A 21,618-nucleotide genomic window follows, 5' to 3' on the forward strand; every position below is an offset into this window, starting at 1 on the left:
TACTCCTTCCTTTCAACCTTGTTTCCCCACACCCCAGTCCTTCCCTCCCTCTTCAGCCCATTCCATAAAATCAAGCAACCTGACTTTTCACTTATTCCAATGTAATCAAGGTACAGGAAAGGGGTGTAAATGGTACCTAAACATGAGAGCCCACCAGGCCAGCAGGTAGTTGAGTGCAGCCTTTAGGCTATGCCAAAAATTTTGTTTTAAAGATACATAAACAATCTGTATTGAAATATAACAATCACACCAAAAAATGTGTTTATGGGAGTTTAAATGAGGATGAATTTTGTTATATTATCTGTTTCTCATTCACGAAGTTAGACATGTACAGTAAACCCTTGCCATTCGCGATGGATAGGTTCTAAGAAATGGCACGAAATAGCAAAATCCCGAATAGCACCTTATACTACCTAAGTGCACTACTGTATACCTATACTAAACAACTGACCAGCTGCAGCAGCACTCATCCCCTTTTAAACTTTCTTTGTCATGGTCATCACTGACTTCTGCCTTTTACATTTCACTCCACTAAGCAGTCTCGTAGGGGCCATTTCACACAGAAACACTAAAGTTTTGAGATTACAACACGAGATGCTGTGTGGGGTGAGTCATTGTGCTATAGGAAAAGGCTTGCAAGCTAGCCACCATTTGCTTACCACGAATCGTCGAAATTGCGAATCGCAAACTCATGAATAGCAAGGGTATACTGCATGTGTAACAGTGGCGGGTGGCCCTGGAGAAAGGAGGAATGAATAACTGAGGCCTCAGGGGCCCCAAGATGTCTCTCTCGAGGCCTGCATGTAATGCAGTACAAATACAGCACGCCCTTACAATCCGCAGCCTTCGATTATTTGCAGATGACACCTTGGATGTGCCCAAGAATGTCTACGGGTAGTTTTAAAGTTGGTGGCAATTTCACAGCCAGGACAGGGAGCCTGCGAGTTTTATGGCATCCCGCAAGGTTTTTCTCTTGTCCCAGGTGACTGAGCCATGTGCTCTCACTCCACCTCAGTGACAGTCTGGGTTAAACACTTGTCTGTTTCGCACATTTGCTACTCTGCTCTCTTAACAACTGTGCTCCTTGTGCTTTTGATGGCTCCCAAACGCCCTCAATCACCTTCATCTAGCTGCGGGAAGGTGCCCGAACAAGTGAATAGAGAAAAGAAGGTCATGTATTTCTCCCATACATATGCATGGCAACGGGAGAGAGTGACTGCTAGTTAGCGCGTCGTTTGTACTTGTAACTCTCCTCAAACTCCGGCCATATTTCACTGGGTATACGTACTGTACTGTTATTATTTATGTTTACTGATAGAATAGTGTTTAATAGTGATTAATCATAGCATTGTACCAAGGTTAGCTCATCAAGGAACCACCAGGCTACTGGGCCAAGCTGTGAAGTGTTATGGTTTTTTTCTACTCGTATTTTCGGGTAGATATACGTAACTTTCTTCATTTATTTTTACTCATTTACATGCACACACCATCCTAAATACATATGTATTGTGAGAAAAGGTAAAAGAAATAATTGTCCTAAGGGCAAACACGTAACGGGAGGAGAGTGCAGAGTGTAGCTGATGGGGAGCGTTGCTAGGGAATTGAAGTCCCAGCTGATCTTCGTTAGTATGGTGCAGCAGGTAGTGTATGCAAATGGTGACTGTGTTAAACTTTCATTTGGCTTTTATTTACTGATTTGGCAATAGTATTTTTTGTTGTAACTTATTTATTGGTATTATTTTTATTTATTCCTCACATTTCCTGGTACTGTATATATTATTTTAAAAAAACTATGGCTGTGAGGTGTTAAGGTCGTTTTTCAACGCATATTTTCGAGTAGATATACATAACTTTCTTCATTTATTTTTACTCGTTTACATGCACACACCATATTATACACATACAGTATTGTGAAAAAAAGTATAGTATTACATCACAATTACCGACATCCTTCATGTTGGACTGGCTACATGGCTAAGAAAGAAATTTTGTAAGTTTGATCTATGTATCAATCCAGCTGGCGCTCAGATGACATTCATTCTAGATACAGTAATTTTTACGAGAAAATTTTTTTTGCATGGCAACCTAACCAACCCAACTTTAATAACAAAGCATGGAGTTGACTTAAGGGTAGACTCTCGCATTTTTTCTATATTTCGATACTTTTTTTGTCTTGATTCTGATTATTTGCGAGAGGATTTTCCCATTATTATTTATTAGTGGGTGTGTGTGTGTGTATGGCTACACACACACACACACATATACAGTACAGGTAAAAGAAATAATTGTCCTAAGGGCAAACACAAAGGGGAGATACATTTCTTTGCACACGAAGGAATCCCCCCCCCCTTCCCCGTCAGCAAATTATATTCGCGGCTTTGGCAATTTGCAAACATTTTGAGACCCAAACCCAAGCGAATTTTAAGAGAATGCTGTACTACAATTAATAACATAAGAGTAGGTTTAATAATACAGTACAATGGTTGATTACAACTTTATGAAACTATTTACATAAGACTCACACTTTTTTTCCATCAATTAGTTCATAAAATCATATAGACAATATTACAAACCAGTGGAGAATCCAATTGATGATGTCAACGTTCATAACTCTGTTGTGAACTTCACAAGTCATCTCGAACCTGAGAAAACAATTCACCATAATTTTCTTTTACATGAGTATCACTACTGTATATTATATGTAAAAATATTTGTTATTATTAAATACAGTATATTCAAGGAAAGAAATGACCACGAGGAAATATTTTATATTGGTGTTTTAACTTTAAACAAATATGGTCACATCTGTTGCAGAGTTCATTATGATTATGGCTGCAGCATGTAATGCACAACGTTTATAATCTCCATGAATGTGTAAACCCCCAACTTTCTTAATAAATGCCTCTCCCTATCCTTATTATCACGTGTGTTTCTCACACTTAATAGATTGTGTATTGCCTATATGTATATTATTATGCTTGATGAGTAGATGATTGATAAACAATGTTTTTTCATGCTCATTTGTTAGAAAATATAAAATTTAGGTCTTTGCGGCCCCCCTCACTGCATTAGAATGCGTAGCTATGCTACTGTGGTGAATTAATTTACCAAATTAAACCAATACTCTTCAATAATACGTATCACATTTGAAGAGTCCACCAATAAGTGCTCAACAATGTTGCTCTATTTGACTAGGAACAACCTTTTAAGGAAAGGCATCTTAGAATTCCACTTTTTGAACATAGGCTGGAAAATGTACCATCCCCTTATGCAATACTTTCATAATGGGAAGGATAATTACAATAAGAGAGCTTACCATGAATCCTGGGCCTGGAGGGGGACCAGTGAGAGATGTGAGACCTCCAGCAGGTTCAGCAGCAAAGCGACCATTTCGAGGCCCAGCTTTAGGCTTCTTCCCAGCAGTCAAGGTGTCGAGTATTTCCTTTGTGTCAGCTACTGCTAGGTCTTCCTATAATAATAAAGTTATATAATGTGGAGAGATCATGTAAAGCTCCTGACAGGTTTAGATATGTCTTTGTCAGGTAGCTTAGTGTACACCATTCCAATCCATATCAACTATGTTTTCTAACTCCATCAGGAAATAAGCCTCACCCTTGTTTTCCTAACCATAGCAGTTGTGACAATTCCACACCAATTTTTTTATATTTTATTATAAGGTGAAGCAAACAGTACATTGTAATGAGAATTAGGCAAGATGTTTCAAGAGCTTGACAGCAGTTAAAGAAGAGCCACAGTTATCAAGTGTGTACTTGCATTACCTGAAGACTAATTACTTCCAGTGATGACAATTTATGAATAACAGCAAAAAGACAAAACAAAAAACAAAGAATGTTCATAAATTGATTTGGGTGCCAGAAATTTAACTCTTTATCAACCCATTACTGTACTTGATGGGCAAGACATATGCTGTATACTGTACAGTACCATATTTTATCAATCTTTTGAGCAGAAAAGCAATTTTATTTTTAATTATTAATTTTTATGTACAAGTGGTTGTAATGGGGTATTAAGACATGATAGTGTGCAGGAGGCAGAGAGTGTACCATTGCAGCAGAGGATTCGGAGTATCAGAATTTATCTTTTTTCCCTACCAATGTACAGTATACAATAATTACTGTACTATTGTACACCAATATAATTTCAATAACGATTAAAAATTCAATTACCAGGAAAAGTTCAGAGAGGACTATGAATTTAAAGGCATACCCACAAAAATTAAATGCTTTCAGTAGAATAATATCTACTTGGGAAGGGATTGTGTGATGAAATTTTATATTCAGCATTCGAAGGCATTTCACAATGAGAACCAGCAGTAATATAACACCCACTAACAAAAACTATCAATTCATGCTTAACTTACATAGTAGTCATCATTGATCTGCATCATGGGTGCGTTGACACATGCTCCGAGGCACTCAACCTCAGAAAGTGTAAAGAGGCCATCTTTTGTTGTCTCTCCTGGCTTAAGACCAAGCTTCTCATGGATGGTGACCATAATATCATCTGAGCCTCGCAGCCAGCAAGGGGTGGTTGTGCATACTTGGATGTGGTATTTGCCTACAGGATTTCTGAAACAATGTTCATTTAATTAGCATGCAGCCACCAGGTATAATGTTGATTGACAACAATCACCAATGAAAACAATCCTTTGGGGAAAAAGGTAATGTCGGTGTCTTTCCTGTTAAGTTGGAAAAGGTACTAAAAAATTAAGTTGAATTACTGATATTAGGTTAAATGTACTTAATTAAAAGTACAAAAAACCTTCTTCATAACTAAGTGAAAACACAAAATACAGTTCTGTATAGTACTTGATCTGAAACATACAGACAGTCGTGATAAAATACTGTTTCTTAGAATTCAGCTAACAGTTAATGTATTTGTTGGGATGTGAGAAATAACAAGACAATGGTGGTGAGAGATAACATGCAATGCCATTCTGCCACCAACACCCTCCTCATGGGGGTCCAGTCAAAACAAGCATTTCTAATACAGCACTGTACAGTATTTCCCATTTTATCCTGAAAATCAAGTGAGGTAATCCATTTTTAGTAATCACTCAAATCACTTCTTTAATCATTACCATTTTACATGATATAATAATAACCTTACCTCATAAACATGGTGTAGAAAGTTGCAACTTCATATACTCTCATCCTTGGCATGTCTAATAATTTGGCCACTTCATGCATAGCTGTTATTGGGAGCCAGTTCCCAACCTGACGTTGTGCCAGGTCCAACAAGGGAATAACAGCAGCTTTTTTATGACCATCTGGGTAGATCGATATGATTGCCTGAGCTCGCTGAAATACAAGTTAAGTTGATGACTATAAATAAACAAATATACATTATAAAACTTTACATACAGATCAACAGCTGAAAGGCAATTGAGGTAGTATTACCTGTTCCCAGTTATACAATAGACTACTGAAAATCTAACAATACTGTACTGTACTGTACTTTACAGTACATAACCACCAACCTAATATTGTACATAACTGAGTTCAGTACTTAGTACTGTACTTACATACATGTGTCACTGTACTTAACTACTGTACTGTACCAACATAATGTATAGTATACAGTATATAACTACACCAAAATAATACTGTACAGTACAGTGTTGCTACCAACATATGGTGTAAATAATAACCAACATCAACCCATTCTAACTACAGTATCCTTAATTATATCTCTAAGGTACTGCTTTTTTATTTTATAGATTTCAAATGTTTTTTATGTTGCTTTAGCTGATCTTATGACAGTACATATATACTTCACTTGGTTCTCTAATAATACACTAACTCATTCTCGACCTTCTGATGCACCACATTGTGAAGGCCTCAAGCCACCTGGTGTCTGCTGAGGGTGTCCACACTTTTGACTCATACATTAGTACTGACCATTTACAGTGCAGTACAGTACTGTACTTCAATTTAGCAGCCATTATCTTCATGTCCCTGTTTAATAGATCTTTAAGATTACTAATTGGTGTTTTTACCTAACTCATTTTTGTTCACAACTTAAGTTACAGTACTGTACTTCCCAAATACAGTACTTAAAATGTTCCACCTGTTTTCAGTTTCCTGTTACCCACCATTTTCCCTATTTTAGGATTTATTTCTTATATGGAAACAACCTACTGTATATGGCTAAACTGTTAGCCAGTTTTTGTAATGCCTCTTTATTATGTGTAATAAGAGAATTTTCATTTGCATACGAAATAATTTTTATTACTTTACCATTAACTTATTCCTTAAATGCTTCTTACAACTTCTCTCATGTAATTCTGAAAGGATATCATAAAATGTTGGAGATAATACATAGCATTGCTTAACTCTGTTTATAACCATAATCCATGCAGTAAGTTCATAATTTACTAGCACTGCAGCTTCCTGATGGCAGTACAGTATAGGATACAGAATCTTTTTAAGAGTTCTGACGTATAAGTTTGTAGTGTGTACAGTACTGTATTTTACCCAAATCTAATGATTATTCAAATTCTTAAACTTGTGACTCCTTAACACTGTCCTCCTCCATTTTGATCTTCAGAACTCATTACTTATCTTAGTGGGTTTTTTTATTTATTATATTTAATAAACCTTTGCAGGCAATTTTTGTTAAAATAACTCTTGAATTAGCTGCACTCTAAGGCTCCTAGTTGTTTTGGCAATAACAGATAGCTACATATACAGTACTAGTGCAGTTTCACTCAAACCTCTGATCCCATTCCTGACCATTTTCTTCATTATTCACTTACTGTACCTTCAAATTTTCTGCAGTAAACTCAAATGGTGTATCAACATTGTTGTCTGCAGAGTCTCGGTGCTGTAGGAGAGAGTGATAGCGGTAATTCTTTAAAAAAAATATATGCTGGGTATACAGTATAAAAAAATAAATAATTCTCAACAAAATCCTCTATACTGTAATTATATTTATGGGGGGTATATATATTTTCCATACCTTAACCCTATATCCAGTACTTGTACTGTATAATTATATACATACATTATATGGGGGTGGAATAATGGAGAAGAAAGAGGATTGTTACACTGTGTTGGTGAACAGAAGCATTGAATGATGTTAATGTACTAAGAGGAACTGTTTAACTATTATTTGGTAGAAATGAGATTATTAGACAATGGAAGGTTCAAGGTGAGACATTCAAAACTGAGAATGTTGTAAAAGTATTGTAATTAGTTTAAAAAAGAGTAACAAGGCGAGAAATATAAAGAACAGAATGATACAAGATGGGCACATCAGTGCCATAGCTAGCTATGAGACAGAGGAGGCCACTGGCTCCTCTGAAATTGACAAGTACGGTATTTGATTGATTAATATGTAAGAGATGGTGCATGTTTTTACATACTCTACAATTCTTTGCCTTCTATTTTTGTAGCCTAACTACAGCCCAGCACATAATAGGGATGAAGGAGAAGGGATTGAAGGAGCTGCCTAGCAAAGACATCCTAGAAAAGGAGAGATGTAAAAGATGTGTGAGGCAGAAAGCTAATCATGGTTTGCCCAGGTGTTACAAACACACTAAGAGTATAGAAAACAAAATATTGATAAAAGGCATATATAATTTAGAGGATGATGATAAAAGGGAGAAAGGAAGACCAAGAAGGATGGAGTGAAGGATACACTAAAAGTGAAGGTGATGTACATTCAGGAAGCAGTGGTCTGTGTGAATGATGAGAGAATGTGATTCTGAGGGACAAATGTGCTGTAAGTGGATGATGCTTTGGTGTATGAAGCAAGGGGACCAAAACCAGGCAGGTTTCTGGGGATTTTCTGTGGGAGGAAAGCACCATAGCATTAAAAAAAATTTACAGACGAAAGAATGAAATAAGGGAATGAAGTCATTGATCTTGGTATATAATGGTAGTCCTTCACAAATTGTACTCCTTTAATAATTTTAAGCAAGAAGTTAAAGGTAAAAAAAAAAAGTTTACAGTACAGTATATAAGTTAAACTTTAAGCTCACAGCAAATACAGTAGCGAAAATAGAAAGTGGCATGTACAATGCTATCACCACCAGACTACTGTATGTAATTAAAGAAGCAAATCTAAGGGCCTCCTTTGCAAGATATTACTGTTGTACTTACCACAAAGAGGCTATCACTACAGGCAGCAGCACTTCTATGCACATTACGAACACTCCGCACCTGTGTGACATTAGTATAAAATAAGTTGAAGTTGGTACTATACTGTGTTGGTTAAAGGAGACTACTGTATTGTCACTATCTTTCCTTGTAATTTTTAAAAGATGTCTTTATTGGGTATGTTTTAATTTAAACAGTGTAAATCCATTGGTCTAGAAAAAAAACCTTTTAACTTCCTTCTTCAGGGAGGCAGCAGGTTAAAACAATAATGAAAGCATGTGTAATCAGCCACCAAAACCAAACCCAATTAAATAAATTAACATTAGTTTCACGTATGTGAAATTGATTTATGTGAACAGCCATAATGGCTTAACCCTACAGCCTCCCTGAAAGACAATTTTTTTTTTGAAAATTTCATTGTGTGAATTAAAACACCAGGGTATCCAAATATATCCCATCAAATTATGTCGGGGAATGAAGTGCCGACCATATTCTTAATATTCACACAAAAAAAATGTTTAGCTCTACTATTCCATTTTATGATATTTTAGCAGAATATTTACTGATAAGTTTGTTTTAACTGTGTAAGACTAAAATCCACACAAGAAACAAAAGATTTAAAGACACACAGATGTAACACTATTAATCTTACAACCAAGAATATGAAATAGAAGAGGAAAAATAGGTCACCACTTGCCCACACCTGTATTAGGGTGCCCGGGCGGACATGGACAAGAATTGCGGTGCTTGATTGATTTCATTTAATTTCATTGGGGTAAAAATTCACACATATACTGTACACGTATATTGTAACATATACTCACTGGGCTAACACAGAGTATTAAAACCAGTTATTTCTAATGTGATCCATCCGAAAGGACCGAAAATGACTGCAGATAGCAAGGTAAAAAAACAAATTACAGTAAAACTGATTAAACACATCTGGCTTTCTTTTGGTACAGCGAAATAAATATACATTGTAATAATAATAAAAACACCGGTGCTGCTCCAATACTCCAAGTGTTTAGCCCACCATATCTCATCCATTCTAAATATTTCTGTATGCTCCATTAGTTTATTTTGATGATTCTTAACTGTAACATACCGAGGTGGAGGTGAGGGCCCTAGCCAGAGAGGATAACATTTTCACACAGGTAAACCTCCAGTCAGCTGTAACACCAACACTGATCAGCTGAGCTAGCCTCGGCCACCACTGCTGCCATCTGCAGGCCACACACACTGAACATTTACCTAAGAAAATTGATTTTAAGGGGGAACTCTTTTATTTATATTTTTTTGACATCAATTTAGTAGCCATTCGTGCTGTCAATCTATTTTTTACGACCTTCGTTGTCTATTGTTAGTACAGGAGGAAACTTGAGTACCCGGAGAAAACCTGTCATTTTTTATAAGGTCAGTGGATATTGTAGTGGATTCCTCCCCCACAAACGCTGTTTGTCGCTGAGTAGCCGATCCCGCGAATTCCCCAGTGTATGCCTCGTGGTCTAGGTCAACCAGCGCCGGCTTACATGACGGAGATCAACTACTAAGCCACGCCTAGCTCCGCTATTTATGACCTGACCTCGTGGTGACCTACCTCTCTCTTTTCTACCTACACCAACCAGCCAGCAACACCTCCTCCTCCTCCGCCTGCCTGGCGGTCCTCGCTCCCTCCGGCGAGCATGGCGACCCACAAGCTGGTCCTCCTCTGAGCATCCTCACCAACCAGCTCTCTCTACATCACGCTTGTGACCACGCTGCATTGTACATCCAATACAACATGTATACAGAGAGCATATTGTGAGTTTCCTTTCTCCATCCCATCCTGAGTGTGAACCGAAACATCCCATACCCCACAATATCACTTTTTACTTTTTTTTTATCCTTTCCACCGACGGATCGGCTCGTTAGCAGCTTGGGCGATCAGTCACATCTCTGTTACTTTTCTTTTTCTTTTATCCTCTTCACTAATTGATCAGGAGCCGGTGCATGCCCAGTACTTGCCAACAGTGCGTAACAGAGACGTGACCGATCGCCCAAGCGGCTAACGAGCCGATCAGTGGTGAAGAGGATAAAAGTAAAAAGTAAAAGTAAAACATTAGAAAACTTATATAAGCATACAGGTCGTGAACCACCCTCATTGACATTGGTCGTTCTCGGGTATCACCAAATTAGCCAATCATAGACAGCGGTGTGGGCCGACATCTGGCAGACCATGGCACAGCGAGCCATAATCTCTCTTCGCCGCAATGTTGTTTCATTCTTTTCTACTCTCTACAGGCACCTTAACGGGCAATGTTCCGTGGATTTGGCATCCTGTGTACCGCCGGCAAGGCCGTGGGCTCGTAATACTTGTCTTGCCCGCGGCGCCCACCGTTTGTGTGTGGATGTCGGTCACACTAGAATAACTCGTTATAGTAGTTCCTTCTGTACTCACACAGCCAAACTATGGAATGCTTTACCTTCTTCTGTGTCTCCATCCTCTTACAATCTGTCTTGCTTCAAAAAGTTAGTTTTCCGTCATCTTCCGTTCGTGGTGTAGATTCATACACACTTTTTCTTTTAACATTTTTACACCCCCCTCCTCAGGCCCCGTTGTGGGTCGATGACCTGTGCCCGGGTGGGTCATTCCCCATAAAAAAGTGTGGTGTTTGTGTGTTACTGTCTCTGGCTACACTATACCTTTAAGATCTATAAATGTGCAACCGACTCACAAGATGTGGATGCGAAAGGGCTCACATATAATTTGGTGATGATAATGATGTATCAGGCTGATGTCCTCTGCTGTGGACATTAATTAGGATTAGATAATTACCCCTTCACATAAGATTTTCCAGGATCTGTATAATATGCGGTCTGCTGCCACTGTAAGTCACGGGTAACAGGAAGGGACTCCCAAAACTCAAAAGTATTTACAATAATGTATATTCGCCTCTGGAAATTCTTCAGCCCTTCTATACTGACTTGGCTTCCTAGCATACATCCTTGGTTATCATAGTGGCCAGACTTTCGTGTGACTCAGTCTACTTTTTCCATGGTTATGCAAACGTCTTCTACAAGCACAATTTTTTAACCTCCAGCAGACAAAGGATAGATTTTGAGTCTCATTGGAGAGAGAGAGAGAGAGAGAGAGAGAGAGAGAGAGAGAGAACTGTTAATAGGCTGTTATCAATGTATTGTACAGGATGAAGCAATGTGAATTTGTTTGACAATTTTAATGAAATAATATTTATTTATCTATGTAGGATGTCCTAAAACAAGTAGACCTTTTGTTCGTGAATACTTTTGCGATGTATTGATATGAATTCATTGTTAATTATTTAGATTTTTTTATACAATTTAGTCATCACTTTAACATTTTTGAAATCATAATGTTTATTATAATTTAATACGTATAAATTATCATTTACCTATTATGTAATTTGAAATGATATGAAACAAGTTTAAACGTCATTTACGAATGTCTACTATTAGTAAACATTTAAATTCCTTTGACAGATATGTTTCACCTCGCAGCCGTGAGTGAAAAAGTAGTTTATAACCACATTACCTCATGGCATTGTACATAACACCTACTACATTATAATTTCTATTTAATATGTGCTTTTTACTGGTTCATTTCCACCATATTAATGATAACACTTAACTGTACTGACGCCAGCTGACCCACCACCGCTCTACTAGGTGGCCAGGTTAAACATTCTATGAAGGAGAAGGGGTAAAATTATCGTCCCGGTCATCCACCTATTTGGGAGTTGTTCGAAACACTTAAAAAACTATGGGAAAAACAATTTCAACCTAACCTAATATAAACTTAAAATGTAAAATTTGCTGGATGACCGAAACGATAATAATACCTTATGTTTTTCCGATGGTTTTTGATGCGTTTTGAACTATTCTGACCTTCATTACTATTGAAATCACTACTTTTTGCGCCCCCCCCCCCCTCTTATCCAACGATAATGGGGGACCCCCAGTGGAAGCCAGGGGTTTGGGATTGGGGAAAATATATTAAAATATAATTTGCGATAGAAATGAAGGTCAGAATCGTTCAGAGCATATCAATAACCATTGATAAAACATAATTTCAACCTAACCTAACCCAATCAGTAAAATCGGTCACAGCACTGCTTCTCAAACGCATGCTTCAGACTCTAGCATATGCGTAATGCAGCATAGTAACCAACAAATGAACACACAAGAGCTCTCTTGGACCGTGGTAACTTCAAATCCTAAAATTCGCTGGGTGACCAAAACGATAATAATACTGTACAGTACCAGAAAAGGTAATACGTTAGATATCAGTTTCATAGGAAGACACCATGTAAGGGAAATTTTTTGTAGAAGAAAACTTGATTTTACCTAATTAACAGAATAAACAGTTCCTTTCCTGAGTGGCATTCTAACCCAGGGACTTAAGAGTTAAAATTTATTATTAAAAAAAAAAGTACTATATATATATACTGTATATATATACAGGTGCTCCCCGACTTACGACAGGGTTAGGGACCCAAATCCCGGTCGTAAGTCAGATTGCTCGTAAGTCCGACAGAAAAAAAAAATCAAATATTTAAAAAAATAAAATAAAAAATCTACAATGAAATACAGTACAGTAAAAGTAATAAATAATGAGGAATGGATACAGTGTGACTGAGCACTTACCTTTAATGTAGTCAGCAGAATGCACACGGGGCCCCCATAATTTTCTATTTACAGGATACATGGAGATTATATTAATTGGATGAAGCAGAAGAGGAGACAGGGCTGGGTGGGTCATCAATGTCTCTTTCTTCAGACAGGTTTATGTGCTGTGGAAACTTGCTGGTTGAAGGTATTGGATCATCTTGAGGGAGTGAAGAGGCAGCACTGGTGGGGCATGAGGAGACAGCACTGGGGGACTTCTTAAATAGATGTCTAATTTAGACTGCACAGTTTGTTTTTTCTTTTCATTATGAATATCTCTGTAGCAAGCAAGTGCATCTTGGATCATTCTGTCAACTTTGGCATAACGCTCATAATTTTGATCCATGCCATCAAACATTTGCATTCCTTTATAAATTGTAGCAAATGCCTCTGCCATTTGTTTCACTAAAAACTTTTTGGGGGGTGCAGGTTCTTCTAGATTTTGTCTCTCTTCTTCCTCTGCAATTTTCTGTGCATGTAGTTCAATAAGATCCTCGTTGCTGAGCTCTTCTGCTACACTTTCAACCAACTGTTCAACATCTTCATTATCAATTTCTAACTCCAACTGTTTACCTAACTTCACTATCTTGTTACTAATATCCGAAATAACTTCATTTTCATTAACTCCTTTGAAACTGTATGTCCGCTCAGGCATGCGCTTCCACAATAATCCAGTCTCATCCACATTGAATATTTGCTCAGACAAATAATTCCCTTCCACAATCACTTCATCTAACTCCTTAAAAGCTTCGGCAGCACCAACATCGGCACTAGCGGCCTCTCCACTCACCTTAACATTGTGTAGACTGTAGCGTTTTTTAAATCTATCAAACCACCCATGACTTCCTGCAAAGGTTTGATCACATTCATCTCTTGCCTGCTCCTTCAGGCTTTGGAACAGGCTTCTTGCTTTAGCCTGTATGGTTAGAAGGCTTAAGGGTACACGCTTCTGTATCTGGTCTTCTATCCATATCACCAATAATTTTTCCATATCGTGAATAGGACCTTGTCTTTTCTTTGAAACTATAGTTCCCTTTATAGGTGTTGTTCCTTTCACTACATCATGAATACGTTCCTTGTCCTTCAGAATAGTGGATATGGTCGAGTGTGAGAAACCTAGGTCACTTGAGATTGTTGCTACAGTTTTTCCATTCTCATGCTGAGTTATTATCTTCATTTTCATCTCAAAAGTAATTGCCTGTCTCCTTTTCTTTGGAGCACCACCAGCACTCTCATTTTTACGCTTTCCAGTCATTATAAAGTCAATTAAATACGATAATAATGAAAGTTCACAGCGCGATCAGTATAGGATACGATAGCCAAACACCAACTAAGCGCTCCACTAAGTGAGTGTACCCACGCTCTCGCCCAGGATAGAAACGTTTCGGTATAGAAAATGCTCGCGACATTTGAAAATATTTTTGATCACGACTGCCGCAGTCGTATGTCCCGACGGTTGTAAGGTCAGAGCAGGTCGTAAGTACCAATGGACATAAGTCCAAGCAGTCGTAAGTTGGGGACTACCTGTATATATATATATATATATATATTATATATATATATATATATATATATATATATATATATATATATATATATATATATATATATATATATATATATATATATATATATATATATATATATATATGTATATTGTATTTTTATTTGTACAAGTGCATGTAGAGATTAAGACAGTGTACTACAGTACAGTATATTATGTATACCTGTACTCATATACTGTATATTTTTTCTCAGATTTGATGCAGTTATGTCTACAAGTGATGATTACCAAGTTCCTGTCCGGGATGGACATGCTATACATCCAAAATATAGTGAGTATTATATTCATTGTTGTGATGATCATTGTGGCTTTAAATTAGCATCGGTAGGAATAACAATACCTGCACATATGTCTGTAACTAAAAGCACTTACACTTTGGTGAAAGATTTTGGCCCTAAACTTTAGGAGAGGGTTTACTCATTTCAAATGGTTATTTGGAAGTCTGTGACTTTCAGGTTAGTGATGAATTTAATTATCCCATTTCTTCATAAGTTAACAAAACAAAGAGCACTCTTTGGAATCATTCTTACACCAGTAGGTGGCAGGAGGCACTCATTACTCACACAGTTTTTCTGAGTGCTAGTTACTGTCACAACACAGCCAGATGACGTCAGGTTTGATTTAATTAGTGTTTTTCTTGGTAATCAATTGCACTATTAATAAGTGCATAAATTAAAGTACAGTGTATCTGTAAGGAAAAATATTGAGAAAATAGGTTTGGGGTGGGAATTACATTGAATATGGCTGGTACTGAATGAAATTGAATGTACCGCCTCAAAGAAAGTTTTCTTTTCCTTATCTGTGTTTCTAAAGGACTGAGTGGGCGTATAAAATCCGTTATTCATAGAAAATGCAGTGTACAGAGAGATAGCTCACCGATATCGACAAATCGGCGAAGTGAACTGAAAAAAAAAGAGAAGAAAAAACAGATGACAACTCTAAAGGCAACAGGGGAGGTTAAAACCAGCAGAGGGCAGCTAAGTACTGTTTTTTTCTCTTTATTTTTAAATAGGTGTAGATCTATACACAGTCTGCACCCCCACCCCCCACAACAACAACCATGAAGTGTATGATATGTGATTACTGCAGGGGGGGCGACAGATATAGATGGTACAGGCCTGACCAATGCAGTGTTTAGGATGATGCAAGTTGCCCTAAAGCATGAAGGCTGTTGTTGGTATTACCCTGACTGCATAGTCAAGGTGAAAGAGGCGATTGCAAGCCATAGCGGAACGAGTCCCCTGAGGACGAAAATAGATGAATCTGGATCCTTGCTGATTGCCAAACTAGAACAAGTTGGGAAAGAGATCCTTGCTAAGACTGAGGAAGTAGCCTATAGAATGGAGGTAGTTGCTAAGAGGAGTTATGCTGAGGCCTTAGCAGGGCCATGGGAGGTGGTGGAGAGTAATGCAGGATCAGAACAGGTTCTACAGCAGCTAGGGACTCTGAAGAAGTGTGTCGAAGAAATGGCAATTAGCGGACATACTGTTAGGGGAGAGGAGGAACAACGGGAACAATGTAATAGTTTTTGGAGTCCCTGAAAGGCAGGCGGATGGAACTGAGAGTAAGATAACACATGATAAGATGCAGTTTAAGAATATTTGTACAGAGGTTCTGAAGATGCCATCAATCCCTCAGGATGTGAGGAGGAGAAATGGGAGGTTATTCGGCAGGCAAAAAGCTTAGCAAGGAGTGAGGCATCTCGGAGTGTATTCATTCACCCAGATCGCACAGTAATGCAGAGGGAACAGCACAAGAAGCTCCTGCAGGGCTTGAAGCAGAGGAGGGAGGAGTCGAGGAGGAACGGGGACGGGTGTACATTGGTTATATTCAGGGGGAGGGTAGTGGAAGCAAGTGTGCCGACACAGAGCCAGGGAGCAGTAGTGCACCCTCCACCCGCTCTACCCCCCACTTGGGAGGTGGCACCAGCTCCGCCTACCAGCCTGGAGGAGGCGAGCGCCGTGTAAACAATGACATTTCTCACCACACCCTGCAAAATACAGTGTACTTAGCAAATATTGCAACTTCTGAGAATGTAGGGGGGCCTGGAGTTACTACTAAGAGCAGAGACACTAATACTGACTCGTTCCTTGATAAGAGAGAGGAGTTTGAAACACTACTGAAGGTACACCAACCCGATATTGTAGGAGTTGTAGAATTGTTGTATAAAAACAGGAGAATCAACCCAGAGGAATGTGAGTTTAGTATTGCTGGATATGACTCATTTATGAACCTTTCTCAAGAAACTTGCAAGAGGGGTGTGGTTATCTATGCTAGGCAAGACCTTAGAGCCAGCCAGGCGAGGGTACAGGGAGAGGATGTTTTTGAAGAGTCCAAGTGGTGTAAAATTCAATTAAAGGGAGGGGACCTACTTATTGTTGGGTGTATCTACAGATCCCCAAACTGTGGCCCACTAAATCAAAGGAACTTAAGAGCCTTAATAGACAATGCAGCAATGCTCAACCCTAGCCACCTCCTTATCATGGGGAATTTAACTATGGCGACATCGACTGGAGAAATGAGTTCACCCCAAATGATTTGAATAACCCTGCTACTCTTTTTGTAGAAACTGAGAGATAATTTTCTGTTCCAACATGTTAGAGACCCGACACATTACAGAGGGAAGCAAACACCCAAGCCACTAGACCTCATCATAACAAACGAGGAGGGTATGGTGGCCAAACTGGAACACCTTGCCCCAGTTGGCACCAGTCACCATATAGTGGTGTCATTCAGATTTAACTGTTACCTAGTTCAAGATAAGGCCAGGCCAAGGTGCAAATATTACATGGGAAATTACAACAAGATGAGGGGTATCCACTGGCCTGACTCATTAAAGCACAAGAACGCAGACACTATGCTGAATATCATAACTAGTAAAGTGACCCATTTGATCGATAAATATATACCCAAGACCAAACCCAGTGCCTCTAGGAATACTAGGGGATCCCTGCACATGAACCATGCGGCGGTCGACAAAGTTAAGAAGAAAACCCAGAAATTCAAGATGTGGGTTGGGTCAAACGATAGCAGGACAGGAGAATGTATGCAAGAGCCAGAAACCAAGCACAGGCAGAGTGTAGAAGGGCTGAAAAGGAGTTCCAGAGGCTGGTTGCAAGTGAGGTCAAGTCAAACCCAAAGGCGTTTTACCGCTATGCAAAGTCAAAATTAAAAACGCGAGCAGGAGATTCTGACCAGGATGAAGCTGAGTCATTGAACAGCTTCTTTTCCTTGGTGTTCACAAGAGAGGATGCAATTTACCTTCCTGCGTTTGAGGACAGACGGTTCGACACAACACTGACCCACATTGTGTTCACAGAAGAGGGTATTGTCAAAGCTAAAGGTCCATAAGAGTCCTGGCCCTGACATGGTGCATCCCAGAGTGCTAAGAGAGTTGTGCAACGATTTTGTTGAGCCTCTGAAGATCCTGTTTTTTAAATGCCTGGATGAACAAAAGGTCCCCAGTGATTGGAAAGTGGCTTATGTGAATCCTATCTTCAAGAAGGCAATCGTCACTCCACGAACAACTATAGACCGGTGAGGCTGACCAGCATAATATATAAAGTACTTGAGAGTATTATCAGAGATACCACGATGGAACATCTACTACGAAACAACCATGTAAAAGATTGCCAACACAGTTCTATGCCGGGGCGCTCTTGCTTAACACAATTGCTCAAGGTATTGGATATTTGGACCCATATTCTGGAACGGGTTGGTAATATCGACAATACTGTATATACCTAGATTTTGCCAAGGCTTTCGGCAGTGTACCCCATGAAAGGCTGAAAATCAAACTGGAAGGGTACGGAATTCGGGGAAATGTCCTAGCGTGGATAGAAGACTTTCTACATGACCGCAAGCAGTGTGTGGTGATTAATGGCACGAAATCATCATCCGTACCTGTCACAAGCGGGGTACCACAGGGCAGTGTATTGGGCCCGCTGTTGTTTGTTTGTTTCATAAATGACATGCCTGACGTTGTACAATCCTCCATACAAATATTTGCCGATGACGCCAAGTTATTTTGGAAATCAAGAACCATGCGGACTGTGAAGAGCTGCAGAAGGATCTCTGTGATCTCCAAGAATGGTCGAAGAAATGGGTGCTGAGATTCAATGTCACGTAGTGTAAGAGGATGCACCTGGGGCGTACCAAGGGTAAGGAGGCGTATCATATGTCTGGTAAGGAGGCGTTTCATAACACAGCTTGGCCTGGTAGAAGGAGAGTTAGGGGATGCAGTTACAGGGACAATCTAACTTGTTGACCTGCCAAGTCAACACACACACAAACACATTCACTTCACACACATACACACCCATACTCTTCATTTTTCTTATTTTATAGCAACATGCCATCTCCATGGAGATGTACTGGAACATTTATACAGTATTACCGTTTAATTTATATTGAGCTATTTTATATGCATTTGACTCAAATTTAACTCAGTGTACAATAAAGGTATTGTTTACTGAAGGAACTGGCAACTTAGTTAAGCTTTGATGAGTGTTATCTGCGGCTATGGAACCTAACCCCTTATTTTTCATAAGCCTTTATTCGTGCCAACGTCAGGTTTTTTCAGGAACCAAACCCCCGCAGATGGCGAGGGACGTATTGTTGAGTTTAAGAAATGATTGACATTTTGATGCTTTTGCATTGCCTTGTACTGTACTGTACTTTAAAATTCTATATAAATACTGTAACATGAAAACTTTCATCCTACATTTCAGCTGCTCCTGAAGAGATGTACTGGTTGAGTCACCTAAACCAAGAAGACCTGTGTGAAAAATATGTTGGTCTGAGGGATGATTTCTACACACTAAAGAAATTTTCTTGCAAACAAGAAGACAAAATAAAAAAGTAAATTTCAGCTTTTTCATAAAATTTTATAGTACTCTGTTAACCTTTTCAGCAGTGAGTTGCACAAATACCGTACTGTATTATTTCTCCTTGTAATTATAAATATTTTGTTAAATTTATAATGTGTATAAAAGTTTCATCATTTTGTAAGATAGTTATTTACAGCAAGAATGTATTTAGATAAAGATAATAGATCTTTAAGTAACTTTGCTCTTATGAATTTGTAATACTGTACATGACTGGCTTCCAGATCACATGAACCATGCATCTTGTGTGGCAGCATTATGTTAATGTTAAGGTGCAAGTACTGCTTGCCTCCTCTCGCTTTCAGCTACCACCGCTGGCTAGCCCCCGTGGCAAACAGGGAAGCAACTTGCATAAGTCCTCCCCTGCCAGTATACAGCCTCTTCACCATCAAGACTTCTGCTGCTGTGCTTCCTCGTGGTAACACACAGTAACTGGGTGCCTCGTGGGCCCAAGCTGGACCAGCAGGGGACTTCGGAGCAGCAGTGGGCCCCAGAGGGATGGCGCATAGGCCCACTGACATGTGGACACGTCTTGGCGCCTACCAACCATTGCTCCACTGCCTTGCGGATTAACCTTTGTAGGTACAAGGCCACGGGAATAAACTCCAAATGAAAAATCTGCTGTTGAGCCCTACAACAAGCAGACATGCTTATAGAGCTCCAGTAAGACCCAATGGCAGTACAGTAGAACGTCGATTTAAAGTGATTCAATTTAAGATTATTGATTTAAAGCAACACCCACAATTAAGGACAATGTTTTAATTTAATGCGAATCTTTCCTATTTTGTGCGAGTCAATCTGGCGCATCATATTTTAAAATTTGCGCCTAATGTTTCTCTGGGCACCCTACACTGTCCTAAGGGCAAAGCTCTACTTGTACTGTACATGTACTCAAAATAATGCACTAAATGATTACTAAAATTTTTGTCTAGTGCAAACTATAGCATGATTATATTCAAATTAATCACTATCTAATAAGAGAATTCCAGCAATGCACATTATATTCTCCCCGGTCACTTCTGTGACATTTTATAAACAAAAAACAAAAAGTCAATCTAAAGGACATAAATAAACAAATAAATACTTCACTCGACCTTCGGCCCCAACTGTCAAACGTGTCACTGTCACCTCCCCTCCCTCCCCCATCTTCCCAGCCAGGATTGGGTGGTTATAGGCTGACAGTTTTTATCTTATATAATATCACAGACTAAAGTTAGGAGAATATAATTTTCATTGCTAGAATACTTGCAAGACAGTGAATAATTTGAATATAAACGTCATATATTTTGCAAAAGAGATAAAAATTTTAGCCATGCATAATAAGTTTCCTAATTAGTACTAAAATTTGTATGTCTAATGCGAACTATTACATGTTTATATTCAAACTAATCACTATCTTATACGAATTCCAGCAACGTTAATTATATTCTCCCATGTCAGTTCAGTGGCATTTTATAAGAGAAAAACTTAGACACTCTTAAGGATAGATAAATAAATAAGCACTAGACCTTGGCATCAACTGTCAAACATATCACCTCACCTCCCCAATCTTTCCAACAGCTGATCGCTCATAAGCAGACCATTTCACTTCCCCTAATTTTAGCTGTGTTGATTTATGAGTGTTTGTTTTAACATAATACAGGTACTACAAAAAACAATGTTTTGTTTATTCTAGGAGATGGGCTGAGGTGCATCTGGGTAGACTCAGTCTTTTTAGTATTTTGTGTTTCTCTCAAGTACCAAACTAAATTATTCCATTGAAACATCACTTCGATTTAGTGCGAATTCGGTTTAAAGCGACCTCTCTTGGAATGTATCTAGTGTTATATTGACGTTCTACCGTTATAGGTGAAAGGGGTGACCACTTTGTGAACCCAACGGCGACACTGGCGAATGAAGGCAATGTAAGATGGACAGGCTACTAAGGTGAAACCCAACAAACTGGGCTATTGGCAGTCCATTGCAACTCTCCCTCTCCCCAGTCATTGCAACACTTGCACCACTGGATCAGGGAAAGGAAGAGCCAAGATGTGTGGTTGCCGACTGCGCTCCTGCCTCACCACGTGAATTAACTCAAGCAGGCATCATCCACCTCATCATACTTCTCATCATCAAAGACCCTATACCCCCAAAAGTCCCATGGCGATGGACGAGTGGTGACGAGGACAGGCAGAGATAACTACCGGGAGTCTCAAGTCACAACTCTGCACCTGGGCAGCATAGATAAGATGGTTGTTTATGTACTGGGATCTAGGCAGCAGTGCACTCCGGTCCTGTCTGTGCAACTGAGCAGCCCTTTCAAGGAGCCACTCTGCTCACCTCACATTGGGAGGGGGCTAGAAAAGGTGCCCTAAACATAGCC

At 39.0% G+C, this 21,618-nt stretch overlaps 2 protein-coding genes across 5 annotated transcripts in view; one reads left to right on the forward strand and one right to left on the reverse strand.

Annotated features, from left to right (window-relative positions):
• Positions 1-2,479: 2,479 nt before the first annotated feature.
• On the reverse strand, positions 2,480-9,362 carry LOC121871264 (NADH dehydrogenase [ubiquinone] flavoprotein 2, mitochondrial-like). The gene is made up of 7 exons (XM_042373482.1): positions 9,229-9,362; positions 8,127-8,186; positions 6,784-6,846; positions 5,131-5,321; positions 4,382-4,589; positions 3,317-3,469; positions 2,480-2,642 (listed from the first exon to the last, which is right to left on the reverse strand). Exons 1-7 carry the CDS (start codon positions 9,265-9,267, stop codon positions 2,625-2,627), a joined length of 732 nt encoding a protein of 243 aa, XP_042229416.1. The 5' UTR covers positions 9,268-9,362; the 3' UTR covers positions 2,480-2,624.
• A 2,199-nt stretch (positions 9,363-11,561) lies between these two features.
• The window catches only part of LOC121871263 (protein fantom-like), a 61,686-nt gene continuing 51,629 nt past the window's right edge, over positions 11,562-21,618 (forward strand). For all 4 annotated transcript variants that reach the window (XM_042373477.1, XM_042373480.1, XM_042373481.1 and 1 more), the window contains exons 1-3: positions 11,562-11,641; positions 14,565-14,641; positions 19,101-19,230. In XM_042373477.1, coding sequence (XP_042229411.1) covers positions 14,578-14,641; positions 19,101-19,230 — 194 coding nt within the window. In that variant the 5' untranslated portion in view covers positions 11,562-11,641; positions 14,565-14,577. The remainder of the gene's footprint in view (positions 11,642-14,564; positions 14,642-19,100; positions 19,231-21,618) is intronic.

The sequence above is a fragment of the Homarus americanus genome, unplaced genomic scaffold (genome assembly GCF_018991925.1).
Source record: "Homarus americanus isolate GMGI-L3 unplaced genomic scaffold, GMGI_Hamer_2.0 scaffold46973, whole genome shotgun sequence".
Taxonomy (NCBI): domain Eukaryota; kingdom Metazoa; phylum Arthropoda; class Malacostraca; order Decapoda; family Nephropidae; genus Homarus; species Homarus americanus.

Bases quoted from the DNA above. Each gene is read 5' to 3' on its own strand.
- LOC121871264 (XM_042373482.1), bottom strand. From the start codon at position 9,267: ATGTTATCCTCTCTGGCTAGGGCCCTCACCTCCACCTCG. The intron at 8,187-9,228 runs GTATGTTACAGT...AATGTCACACAG, and splicing joins GGGCCCTCACCTCCACCTCG to GTGCGGAGTGTTCGTAATGT. The intron at 4,590-5,130 runs GTAAGGTTATTA...ACATTGTTTCAG, and splicing joins TTCTACACCATGTTTATGAG to AAATCCTGTAGGCAAATACC.